Source organism: Poeciliopsis prolifica, unplaced genomic scaffold (assembly GCF_027474105.1).
Source record: "Poeciliopsis prolifica strain line A6 unplaced genomic scaffold, Auburn_PproV2 SCAFFOLD001, whole genome shotgun sequence".
Lineage (NCBI taxonomy): Eukaryota > Metazoa > Chordata > Actinopteri > Cyprinodontiformes > Poeciliidae > Poeciliopsis > Poeciliopsis prolifica.
This window is the reverse complement of record NW_026562376.1, coordinates 19159046-19172575: the sequence shown is the minus strand read 5'-3', so window position 1 is coordinate 19172575 and position 13530 is coordinate 19159046. Positions and strand designations below refer to the sequence as shown.

The following is a 13530-nucleotide window of genomic DNA, read 5'->3' as shown; positions in this document are numbered from 1 at the left end:
GTGGATTTTGTTGATTTTTTATTTTTATTTTTGTTGCTGTGTTGTGACTTTTGTTGTTGCTGTGTGTATTTTTTAGTTGTGTTGCAGCTTTTGTTTTTGCTAAACTGATGTTTTGTGTTGACATTTGCTGCAGATTTTGTTGAGTTGTGACTTGCTGTTGTTTTTTGTTGTTGCTTTGTGCATTTCTTTCTTTGTTAAATGGAGTTTGTTGTGCCTTTGTGCTGTCAGGTTAAGAAACTGGTGAGGTTAAGAAAAACATTTTAAGACCTGCTTTCACTCTCCTTTCACTGACTAGTGCGGTTAAGTATATCATCCAAAAGCAAACAGTGGCTCCAGGCAATTTTTTTTTTTAAATGGTTGCAGTTGCTTGCCCATTTTCAGTCTAATCCTCTGATAGGAATTGCTAAAATCGTTCCTCATAGAATAGTAATTTGTGTTTTTAAAAATGAAAAAGCAGGCCTGGATAATATTGGTCTATAAAAAAATGTCTTACAAAGTTGCTAAATGATTTATTACCCTTCTTATCATTGCCTTTTTGAATTTTTGTTCATTCACTTCAGGTGACGGATATGATGCTTCAGGATCAACACTACCCAGATTGGGGCAAAGCTGCAAGAAGGTTCTGGAAACGTGGCAACAATCGAATCGTCCTCTTCTGGTATGTTTTTCTTTTTTTTTCGACAATGGCATGCATTTCTTTATCCTCGGTGAAACCAAATGTGTTTGCATGGAGCGTGATGCTTCACAAAGATGTGTGTGCGCATGCATGCACGTCTTATGGCCTCAGCAGCCTGTCGCAGGGCTGCGTGCAGAGAATATCCGTGTTAATCTGCCCTCATTCAGTGTCAGCACCTTTAATTAGAGGAGCAGGGTGAAAATCGATGGACAGCGCAAGGTTGCTGGGTGTGCCACAAACCTGTCTTTTACTTAGCCCTACCACAAGCTGTGACCCTGAAATAAACTGTAAACAAATGCAGCAAACCGTGTCTGATATGCCCATTATGGGATAGATTAGTGGGTCCGATTTCTGCTTATAAGTATGCAACCGCGGGCTGCACAGTCCCAGAGGTGCTAACTCACTCGCCGTGATCGCTGTCAGTCAGATATGACATCTGAACGTGCTCGCCATCGGTTCATTCGCGGGTCACGGAGTGATTGAAGGACACGCAACGCTCGGCGGCACGTATGCGGACCTATCAAAGAGAGTTTGGCCGCAATCGCCAATATTTCCTCCCTTCCCTTGAAATCGACTCGCCCGCGATTTGAAATCCAAGCAGACAAATTCTTCTGCGACTTCCCTCGTTTTTATTGACGGGCGGCCCCGGCTCGCGCCGTCACAATCGATGGCTGGATTTGACGAGGCCATCGTTTGGGAATCAGAGCTTGAAATGTGATTGATAAATGCTCTACGGGACGGGTCTCGTCGATACACTGCGGCGGCCGGCCGACAGACGGCTGCCAAAAGATTGGCCACTCCGAGAGCAAGAATCCCGCTGTGGAATATTAAAACCCCCTCCTAAAACTTTTCTCCCCCGCTCTGCTGAAATGGGATACAAGCTGGCAGCCTGTGTCTGCAGGGCAACCGGCCGTCGTGCGGTGCGAAAATGCACACAGCAGCACAAAAATGGTCGGATGACATTGAGGGGAAAATATCCAGTGGAGAATAATCCAAGGAGAGTGCGTCTCTCTTCACATGAATGAAGATGTTTTCCAGCAAAACGGTGAATGTGGAGCTGACTTATGCAAGAAAACACAGCAATCGCTACGAGCGGTTTTGTGTTGAACATGTAAATGCATGGAAATTGGTGAGCAGTTGAGTTCGGATTTACATTATTTTGGCATATACAGACTTTTCTGTTTATTCACATCGTCTTCTAAGGGTGCTTTCACACCTGATGGTCCAGTGGGCTCGGTTTGATTGGGGACCAAAATTGCTACGCTTTCAACTGGTGCGGTTTGGTTCCTCACTGCACTGCGTCAAAGAAACAAACCGATTGAAAAACCTGTTCACCCTTTTCACCTGTGACGGTGCTGCAGCAAGAACTGCAGCACCATTTTGGTTGTATTCACCCAGAATGCCCTGTGCTATAGTCCACTTCCTGCTTTTGGAGCGATCTCGGCAGAATTCACTTTATTCCAGCCGACGTCTCGGCTTATAGGTGGACAAGAGTTTGCCTTGCAGCAGAGTTCCATCCCGTATTGACACTTCTCCAAATGAAAACAGGCTTTCCAGGAAAACAAACTAGAGTCCAATTAAAGCAGACGAAACAAGGCTGGTATGAATGCACCCCGAGACTTTCGTTGTTCCATTCACAGATCTCTCCCTTCTGTCTCTCTTTGCCACACTTTTTTTTCTCCTTTTTTATTTTAACCTTCCCTCCCTTCACGCTAACTTTTCTTCACTTCCCTGCAGGACGGTGCTCATCTCTTTGACCTCGGTGGTGGTCCTGGTCATCAGCACCGACTGGATCAGCTGGGACAACCTCAACCGCGGCTTCCTGCCCAGCGACGAGGTCTCCAGAGCCTTCCTGGCCTCCTTCATCTTGGTCTTCGACCTTCTCATTGTTATGCAGGTAAAACGCTCCCTTGTGGCCAATTAAAAAAGGAAGAGAGGGTTGGGGAGGGGGGAGGGACATGGACGTCTCTTGGCTCAGTCCACTACCCGTCTTGCCAGTTCCCATTTTTCCCTATTCATCAACGGAGCTCTGCGGCACATAGCTCTGGAAAAGAGAAAGTGTTTGATCACTCTCAGCTGGCATGGTCACAAATCTTTCTTTTTCTCCTCTCCTTCTCTCCTTTCAGTCCTGCCATTCTGATTTCCCCACACCTGATCCAACACGTCTGAGCGTAGTTTCTGTTCCTAAATGCTCATGAGTCACAATTTGATTTATTTATTTGTTTTTTTTGTGCCGTTTTATTACTTTCTCCCGTGTTCTCCATTTATGTCACCATCTCATAAATATGAATGTGGTTTGACTGAACCTCTACAGAAAAAGCCACCAATGCTTTTGTACTGAAGACACCTCGCGAGTGAAGCATGGCAAACACACACAGTGCCTCGCAAAAGCAGTTGTACCTTTTTCGAGTTTATCGCATTTTTTTTCTTCCAATTTTTACATCCTCAATACGTTTGACTTCAGGGTCTTTATTGGACTGTGAGAGACCACAGCAAAAAAAGAGTGAAAAGTGTCTTTTCTCTCTTTTTCTATATTTCTCTCTTTCCCTCTCTTCCTTTCTTTTTAGGGTCAATACTTTGCAGTGAAAGCTGCAAGCCCTTTGAGTTTCGTCTCAAAATGCTTTGAACTTTAAGAGACCAAACTTTTTTCGCCACTTCTCTTTGCGATTACAGCTCAAACTCAGAGTGAAAGAGGACCTGAACAGCTTTTTTTCTTTTTTTTTTTCATCTTGCACACAATTCACAATTGGGTTTATGTTTGGGCCATTGCAAGGCGTGAATATCCTTAAGTATAATCCATCCCATGGCAGTTCTGCCTGCCTTGTATTTAGAGGTGTTTCCAGTGTTTAAACCTTTAACTCCCAGAGCTAAACAAATGCATGTGTGGTATATTGTTAAAACTAGAAAGTGTCTTTGTGTAATGGCATATAACGCGTGAATTTAAAATCTCATTATGACTTTCATTGAGCTTTATGTCTCAATAAAACAAAAAAAAAATGATCTTGTTTAAATGAGAGAGGTCATCGCAATAAAGCAGCAACACCTCACGAGTGTCTTCTGGAAGAAATGGAGTGAGAAGATGGAGAGTCAGAGGAAGTCCCTTTAATTCTCTTTAAGCAGTTGCAATCTGTTAGAGGAATGTATTTTTATATTTCATTATAACATGAAGGTTTCTGGTTTTAACAAGATTCTCCCTCTTTGTTTGTTCCCCAGCACTGGCTGTTAAGAGGTGCAGGGTGACCTGCAGTGTTATGTCTTCCAGCTGACTTAGCGTTTCTGCATGTGGACCAAAATCTTGGCGTAATCTGAACGGATGAATATCTTCCACACATTTTTTTCTTTTTTTGTTGTTGATGAGAATGTTTTTTTTTTTTATGTCTTTCTTAATCAATGGCTGAAGCTGATTCACACCAGGTTTTTTTTTTTTTTTTTTTTAGTTCGCTATCATCAAATTATAGTTTGTCTGCCTAGAAAGTGGGAAAGAGTGAACACTTGTCCGCCTGAAAACCTAAGACTCAGTTTGGTTGAAGTGAACTCTGGTGCGGTTCGAATGCAGTGTGAAAGCCAAGCGAACTGGAGACCTCTCCAACGCAGGAGGCAGACTCTTGCGCTTAGCATTCTGGGTAAATGCAAACAGACAAAATGTGCGTGTCTGGTGCCAGCAAGAGAAATAGCTCGTGGAGTTTTGTCAAAAACAAAATAGAAATCCTACAACTGCTGAAATCTGACACTACTCTGTTTTTGTTTGCATTTTGTGAGGAAGGAAGTTGAGCTCAGTGTCGCTTTCAGAGGCTTTCGTGTCATTTCCTTCAGTGGTTCTTGTTGCAGCTTCACAGCAACCGAGGAAGTAAAGAGGGACTTTACCCCTTTCAAAGGATTTGATTCGCTTGACACTGTGCAGTGTGAAAGAAAACCGCGCCATCTGAAAATCCACCAAATGTTGCAATTTTGGCCCCCATTCGAACCAAGTCTACTGGACAATCAGCTGTGCTTTCTAATAGCATCTAGACTGTTATGAGGTTATACGAAACACAAGCGGACTCCGGTTCACAAGTGGACAAAACTGACAGAACTGGGTCGTTTTCGTCGCCAATTTATTGCATTGGATTTGATCTGTGATTATCAGCAGCACGTAACTTTTTATTTAGATGTTTAAACAATTTTAATTTCCCTTCTGATTCATAGCTGAGTGCCACTTCGTGTTGGTCTGCCACATCGAATCCCAATAAAATACATTAAAGTTTGTGGTTCCAACATCGCCAAATGTAAAACTGTTCAAGAGGTGTGAATGGTTTTACAAGTTACTGTATGACCCTCACGTGTTCCTGTGTATAAATCATAACAGAAAATCCAAAGAGATTTGCTATGGACTCATTAGACACACGGTGCTGCCTGACTAAAATTTGTTGCTACTTAAGTATATGTCCCTGGTCTGTTTGTTGTGCTAATTAAAAAAGGAAGCAGTTTCTTGGGAGAACATGTCTGAGCGTTACAAATGGAGCGCTCCACAGAAAGCTCGCAAGGTCACCAGTATATTTCCCTTGAATCTGTAATACAGCTCCAAAAGTGAGTTTCAGGCTGCTTTCATTGAAAAAATATATGTATTTATATTAAAAAGGTCTGCTCTGGCTGCTAATTACTTCTCACTTTGATTTTTTTTTTTCACATTAATTTGACCAATGTGATTATGCAGATGCAATGAACTAGCTCAGTTCACGCAATGCCCCTGTGTCACGACTGGCTCAAAGTCATAACAAAACGGGAGATCATGCAGTGGTAAAAGTGCATAAAAAGGAATATTTATTAACAAAAACAACAATGGATTGTGGATGTCAGCATCAGTGGTGTATGAGTGCCTTTGGAAGTGTCGACGTCCAAAAACAAAGACAACAAACAATGGTGTGAAAGGAAGGGAGCTGAGGCCCAGCAAAAAAAACACCACAAGCGTCAAGCAGCTGAGTGGGATGCAGAAGGCGACCCAGAAGTTGGAGACGGCCAGGTTTAAATGCTCTGTGCTCCAAATGAACAAACCACCTGTAAAGGGAAGGAACACAAAGACAGACAATAAGACACCTGCAACCCAGCCCATGAGGCCCCGAGCCGTAACACCCTCACAGAGAGGTTTTTAGTCCTCCGCCCTCGGCTGTACGTCACTTTCCACTCGCAGCGATCCGTTTACAACCAGCCCTTCTCATTTCCTGCACAGTGTACAACAAGTACATTTACTGCAGTAATTTACGAGGTGAGCTAGCAGCCATCCCCATCACAGGGTTGGGGGGAGGCCGTAAGCACCAGCACCAGCGGCCGTCACCATCGTTGTACCCATTGATAGGATTTCATCTGCCGCGGCCGTCCGCAGAGCTTTGTCCACCTATACGTCGAAGCGGCGCCAAAGCTCATCTCTCATCTCCATGAGAATAGTGGATGGAGGTGTTCTCAGGCCAATTAATGTCCTGTCTGGATTTAGCTCCAGGCAGGGTTTTACCTTTTTTTAAAATTGAATGTTTGTGTATGTTTCTGTGTGTTTCCCCAGCCGTTTCCTCTGCTGAACCTCGATTTCTTTGTATTTGGTGTGTAAGCACTTTTGCACAGGAGGCAGACATGGTGGTATGTCCCTGTTAGATTCATTTTATTTATTTTTTGTAAAACTTCATTTGTTGGAGGAAGATGGTTTTTAATAACCCAGCTAGTATGTAGTTCTCAGATCAAGGCGATTTCTGTTTGCCTTGTTTTTACTTTTAATTTTTTTATTTATTTATTTTTTTGTTTCTCATACAAGTAAGAATGACACAAACTTATTTGTGGCAGATGGTTTTATTGAGATTAAGTATTAATTTATACATACATATCTGTATGTATGTATGTATATACAGGGCCTCATAATGTAGTAGAATGAAAACTGTGTATAAAACAGAAAAGGTCATGTCATTAGGTTTTCAGATATTTAAAACAACAAAAACGTAACCAATAATCATTGACATCGGCTGATATGTAACGTTTTTATGACGATACGTTGTTCAGCCGTGTGGTCCAGCCCTAGTGCGGCGTGTCCACTCCAAACCGAGGCATTTGCAGTAGTTATCTCCGCCGCATTGAGCCACTCCTGGCTGCTGCGCCATCTGAAACATTCAGGGAGGGATTTCTTTCTCATACTTGTGAATCGTGTCGGTATGAACAGTGGCAGCTCTTCTTTTGTAGTTTCCAGCTTCATGCTGTGGGTGAGGGGTGGGGGTGCGGTGGGGGAAGTAGCTTAGTGACACCGCAGGGCATCGGCAGCTTCTAAATGTCACTTTGTTCTGCCTGTTGATGCATTTTGACATGTTGAAATCCCAGCGCGCGCCGGTTCACTCCACCAGCCTGTAAACACTCGGTGCGATCTCTGCGCCGCGGCGGCCGACACCTTGTTTGACCCTCAGTCGGCGTGTGAAGAGACTCCACCGAGACTTAATATCAGCTAATATGAGAGACTTTCAGTGAAGTGTGCACCATCCAATAACGGATGATGCACGGTTGACATTTTTCACTGCTGAAGTTGTCATTTGAATGCGTTTCTGTTTCTTTTCTGCTCGAGCCGCCGCATCTGGTTGAAGTTAACTGAATTGATGGGCGATTGTGTGTGCGTGTGTGTGTGTGCGTGTGTGTGTGGGTGGGGGTGTGCGTGTGTGTGGGTGTGTGTGTGTGTTTGTTGTTTGTTTTTTTTGACAGGACTGGGAGTTTCCTCACTTCATGGGTGACCTGGATATGAATTTACCTGGAATGTCAACAACACATGTGAAGGTCAAGCTTCCTGTCTGCAAGCGGGTCTTTAAGGAGGAGTACCACATTCACATCACAGGTACATTCGGGCAGCGATGCTGTTAAAAGGAAGACGGTCGTGTCATTGCTCTACGTGGAGGATCTGCAGCTTACAAACAGGCAAAAATCACGACAGGGAAACTGGAAGACGTCATTTTCAGTCGATGAGGAAGAAGCACCTTTCATTTTCTCGTAACAAACTGGGAGTAAAAACGTGGCGTGTCTTGCTCCAGTTTTCCCCGTTCCCCTCCCCGTCGGGAAGGGTTCGTTTGTTAAAACCATGGCAGCCATTCATAATGCATGTGTAGCTGATGTGTCACGCAGGTGCCACAGACGCTTCAGCTCTGTTTTCATCATTCCTCACGTGCGCCAGTGCACTCTGCGAACGAGTACGGCTTTCCCTCTAAAACGGCGCTCTCACCTCCCACCATTTTTCTCAGCTGAGAGCCGAGAAAGAAGAAAAAAAGCAAATGTTCCTGAGCTAATCGCTACATTTTCAAAGCGGGCGGTAATTTTTGCAAGAGGTTGTTAACCCTGTTGCATTGGGTAGCCATTAAGCGTGATGCAAGTGGCTACACCACGACGTGATTGGTTTAACTAAAAGCTTATTAGCATCACATCTTTTGGGGGGAAGATGGCATCGTCTTCCTCGTGGTGTCATGTATACCTGGGGAGACATTTGCCTGCTATCAGTCATCCTGAGGAGATGTCCGTCTCGTGGTAATATAGCGATCTTGTAAAGTAGCACCTGAAAATGGATTTCTCTTTCACGGCGCATGAGCTGAATGCAAAGCGAGAGGGAGTCCTGATGCGTGACGGTGAAGGTATGCCTCTCTGATGGCGTATTCCCGGGCAGCAGAGGTCAGAGGTTTTACACGAGATCGTCATTGGCTTGAGCTTGATTTGAATTTGTTTTGGGGAGAGTATCGCCATACAACGACCAACTTCAGTTACTGAAAATCCAAGCGTCTGGACTCGATGATGGTGTTAAAATTATGCATATGGGCTCAAATAAACTCAGGCTGGGACCTGGCTGAATGTTCTTGGCAGAGTTTGGAAGGTTCATTGATTTCCTGCCAGAGACCCGGCTTTAGAGCAACGTCAGTATACTTACTTCCAATAGTGTTGAGCTCAAGGCCGATTCAGAAACTTAACGATAGGCTGGTTTATTCATTCCAAAATTGCTTTTGACCTTTTCTGGGGTCCTTTTCCTGTTGTGTCACCCAAATCCAACCCAGTTTCACCAAAGCAGAACAAAGAAGAAGAATTGAGAAGAATTTGGGAACCAATAAGTCTCAGGTTTATTGATAACCTAGTTTTTCATCCCTATGTACATTTTTGACTCTAATTAATTACATTTGTTGATTAAATTAACCCATTTTGAAATTGATCTAATTATTAACACTTATCTTGATAAATTCACCCTGAAAAATTACTTTTCTAATTTATTATTGGACAACAACCCCAATCCTTCCAAACCTTAACCCTAACCCTTATTCATGTGCCTCTCTCTCTCTCCTAAGGCAAGTGGTTCAACTATGGTATCATCTTCCTAGTGCTTATATTGGACTTAAACATGTGGAAGAACCAGATTTTCTACAAGCCCTATGAGTACGGTCAGTATGTTGGGCCAGGAGAAAAGATCTACACAGTGGAAGAGCCAGAAACGCTCAGAGACTTCAACCACAGCACGCTCACCTATGAGTGGCGCTCCACCAACATCAACCCGAGCACCAACAAGACGTACGTGGAGCGGGACATGTTCCTCCACAGCCGTTACACCGGGGCCAGTTTGGACATCAAGTGCCTGGCCTTCATCCCAAGTCTGGCGGCGTTTGTCCTCTTCGGCTTCTTCGTCTGGCTGTTTGGACGCTTTCAGGACAGCGAGACGTTCACCGAAAGCCAAGACAAGGCGTATGAGAGGATAAAGAGGAAATCGCCTTCAGAGTACAGCAAGGAGATGGGAGCGACCCCGGAGGACACGCACCTGACCATGAGCGATAGCCTGAAGCGGTCGGGAATGCCGATGCTCCTGGCGGTGGACGGGCCGCACTTCGGAGCGACGCCTTCTACGAACTCGACCATCTCGATGGACACCCAGGAGACGCACCCGAGCATTGTGATAGACAACGCGGTGCAAGACGAGCCCGTTGTGTCGTTTGACGTCCGCAGACTCTCGCCGTGAACGCATCAACTTTCTGACTGCGGCAAAGCAGAAAGAATTTACCCAGACTTCAGATTGTTACAGGTTTTCTTACCCGCTAAACGTCTCACACACACACACCCACACCCCCACGCACGCACGCACACACACACACACACACACACACACACACACACACACACACACACATTACATTAGCAAAGCCGTGTGTCTTTCATTGGGGTTTTATGTGACAGACCAATACAACGTAGTGTGAAGATGAGGAGTAAGAATCTTTTTCAAATAATCATTTGGAAATTGTTTCCTCCATTTGCATTTAGCCCCTCTGAGGCAATATTTCATTTAATCAGATAATACAAAGAGTGTCTGTGAACATCAACTTTCACGTCTTACCCCTGATTCTCAATTGGATTTGAGCTTGGACTTTGACTAGGTCGCTATGACACGTGAAAATGTTTTGATCCGAACCATTCAGACAGACCAGTCTGCATGGTTTGGGTTGTTATTTGCTGCCACTTGTAGCATTTTGTACGTGGTCCAAAAATCCAGTTTTAATCTTAAATGATCGGAATATCTTCTTCTTTCACGTTTGCTTTGTCTCCTACTGTAAACAAAACTCCTCATTACTTTATTTCAGCAGTGAAATAAACTCTCTCCATAGTGCATAACTAATGCCATCATATCAACACTTTCACTTGACCTTTGAACCTCTCCTGGCCGCCTCTCTCCTGTTCAGGTGGACACCCGTAGGTAATTTGTGGCATAATTGTGACTTTACTGATGGTAGTTATTTATTAATAAACTCTATCTGATTTTTTTATTATTGTTATTGGTATCAGAATAAAGGGGCAGAATATAAATGCAAAAATTTTAAATTGCAAAATAAATTTTAAAAATCTTAAGTTTTTCCCTTAATAGTTATACTTTACTTTGTTTTCGTCCTCATATAAAATCCAATTAAGACACATACAAATTTGTGTAAAAATGTAATATATATATATATGTCAAAGGATGCTTCTGCTGAGCAGTATACAGAGTACATGTGCTCGGGTAAGTGACATTAAGAGAGCAGGTTGTGTGGTTTTGATATATTTTTTCTAAGATATCCTCTGAAAAAGCCTCCATATTGGCACCGGTTCTGATGCAACTAGCCTAATGTGAAGCAGATCTTTTTAAAACAGACGGCAAACTTTTAATTGACACGGTGCTGGCTTGGATTTTCATAATTTACTTTAGTCACGGTTAAACTAATGGGTGCCTATATCCGAGGAGTGTTTCTGCTTCTGCAATTCAGAGTTGGAGCAGTATTACAGCTACAATCGTGCCTTGATATTTCATATGTTTATATACCAACAGCCTACTGCTACGGAAGATGTCCTAATTATGGTCTGCCTGACTGATCCCTGCTGTATATCCTCATATCAAACCAACAATTGTTACCTCTTTTGGTCCTCGGCTCGTGCCGTTTTTAATTTATTCTCTTATGTTGCTTTTAATCCGTTTCAAACGTATGTCTCTTGTCGAAATGGCGCGATTATCAGCATCAATCTACGTTGATGACCTTTTCATATCCCCTCACTCGATATTAGGCTCGAAGATAATAAATGCAATCAGCAGAGATGAAATAGCAAAGCAACAAGCCACTCGATGATTGCAAATGCGGCTCCCGCTCCTTTCTCTGAATATCAACCGAGTCGGGAGGTTGGTTTTGCCCTTGGCATAAACATGCTATTGAAGCGGAGGGGTATCTCTCTTTCTTTTTTTTTCTTCTTCTTCTTTCTTTAAAGCTCAGGGCTTCTTTATGTCTAAATAATCTTTGAAGGTTTTGGAAGTGGGTTTCTGCAGGTATATATTTTTTGAATATTATTCAGTTTGCACATCATTCGGCTGCTCTGAACTCATTCTGTAGCTGCAGTAAAGACCTCTTTCTCTGAATTTTCATGTCCTACGTTATTGCTTTGTAATGTAGATCTGTGGGAGTTGGTCCAAAAGTGTGCCCTTAGACATCATTTTTTTTCTTTAAAGTGCAAATATGAATTAAATTATTAATGAGTTACAGATATATATATATATAAATATATATTTTATTTTTTGCATGTGTGCTAAAACATTTCAACAAGTACTTTGCGACCAAAGATTCCAGATAATCCGGCGTTTTAACCCTGCCAGAGATGGAGTTGATTCTCTTGGAAAGAAAAGGCCAAATACACACAATGGCTTAAAGCTCTGCTCAAAATGTGTTTAATCAAGCAAACAAACAAAGTAGTAAAAATTTGTGTTTTTGCAAAACACACCCAAATAATAATAAAAAAAAAAGCCAATGATTTTATTCAGTTTTATTAGGTAAAAGTGGTTTTAAAAGTATTACATTAACTGAATGTATTCATTTAGTACATCCAGTTAGATGATGTGTAACGTGCTTCATTTCTGTTTGTAATAAGATGTTGTTTTTTTTCTACTGAAAGGTTATTACACGGAGTACTATGACAGTATATACTGGTGAGGCGCTCCATACTGGAGTTTATTACATCTGAGGTTCCTTTTTGTGTTGATGTTTAATCGAGCGCGCCGTGTCTGTGGACGCCCGTTTTTGACGGAGGCCATTCTGTGAAGAGGTCCGTTTTATTTAGCATAATTGCTTTGCAGCTCTTCATTCTGTAATTCTTTTTATTTTATTATTATTATTTTTTACAGTAGAATCCACAAATCACATTGTAGCATTTAACTAAAAAAAGGTGAAACCGTTTTTTTTTTTTTTTTTTTGCTGGACTTTTCAGGTGTTCTTGATTTGTTGCTTTCTTTGTGTTTTGTTTCAATAACTGGACCTTTCCTTGCTTTTGCTGTGTTGTAAATCTGTCCAATCCTGTGCTGCCAATAAATCAACCGTTTTCTGTTCGTATTATTACTATTATTTTTCATTTTTCTCCCATTTGGGATTCCAGGAAGGTTTCAAATCTTGTTAAGTAATTCCCAGTGAGCGGGTGCATGGGGGTGCATGGGGGGAGGAGGTGGAGAAGGTGGAGAAGGTGGAGACAATCGTTCTGGTTTACATTTTCTCTATACGCTCGGCTAATAGTTGCCAAGCAACAGCGCAGGTCAAGCTCCTTGCAGCTGCTGCCCCAATTAATGTGGGCGACACCAGAAATTATGGCGCTATCTCTTTACAAGGACACTCGAATATGTAACCTGTATACACAACATCCTCCTCAGATTAAAACAAGTCCTCCTCCAGGCCCGTTTGATTTATGCCGGCGGGAAACAATTTCAGTCTGTTGCGTGTTTTGTTCACCCCCCCCCCCCCGGTGAGGTTTGTTTATGAGCATGTTCTGTGTGCAAATGAGTTAGCGACTCGATCGGAAGCGTTGGAAGCCGAATTCCCTGCAGGCCTTCCTGATTCCTGGTGTCAAGATGAGGAACGTCCAACTGGCGCTACGAGAAGAAGAATATGGAGTCAAGAGCCAATTAATGGACTGAAGGTTTAAAAGAAAAAGAAAGAAAGAAAAAGTTACAATATTGTGGATCAGTTCATATTGCTTACAATAGACAGGTTGGGCTATTTATTTATTTAAATGTTATTTAACATTTAAAATTTGGTACCAATTTGGCTCCACGCTATGTTTTATAATCTACACTGTGGTAGGTCAAGATTCATGATAAAGATCCATAATGAACCAACACCAAAATAATGCGTCTCAAATTTATCAAGCTGATAGAAAAGCAAGGCAGTGTCAAAATATATCAAACTTAGTTCATTTGACCCATAATAACACCTTAATTTCATATTTCTATCATTGCTTTATGATTCCTGTTTCTCCAGTGCTTTTGAAAGTGGGGGCCCCAATAACATTATCAATTAAATTTATCAAGCTACATTACTCGTCAAGGTAGCACAGCA

At 42.5% G+C, this 13530-nt stretch overlaps 1 protein-coding gene across 2 annotated transcripts in view; it reads left to right on the top strand.

The window, feature by feature from the left end:
* Positions 1 to 12530, top strand: part of tmem117 (transmembrane protein 117) — a 49467-nt gene extending 36937 nt beyond the window's left edge. For both annotated transcript variants that reach the window (XM_055034100.1, XM_055034109.1), the window contains exons 5-8: positions 561 to 658; positions 2414 to 2573; positions 7382 to 7511; positions 8995 to 12530. In XM_055034100.1, coding sequence (XP_054890075.1) covers positions 561 to 658; positions 2414 to 2573; positions 7382 to 7511; positions 8995 to 9656 — 1050 coding nt within the window. In that variant the 3' untranslated portion in view covers positions 9657 to 12530. The remainder of the gene's footprint in view (positions 1 to 560; positions 659 to 2413; positions 2574 to 7381; positions 7512 to 8994) is intronic.
* The last annotated feature ends 1000 nt before the right edge of the window (positions 12531 to 13530 follow it).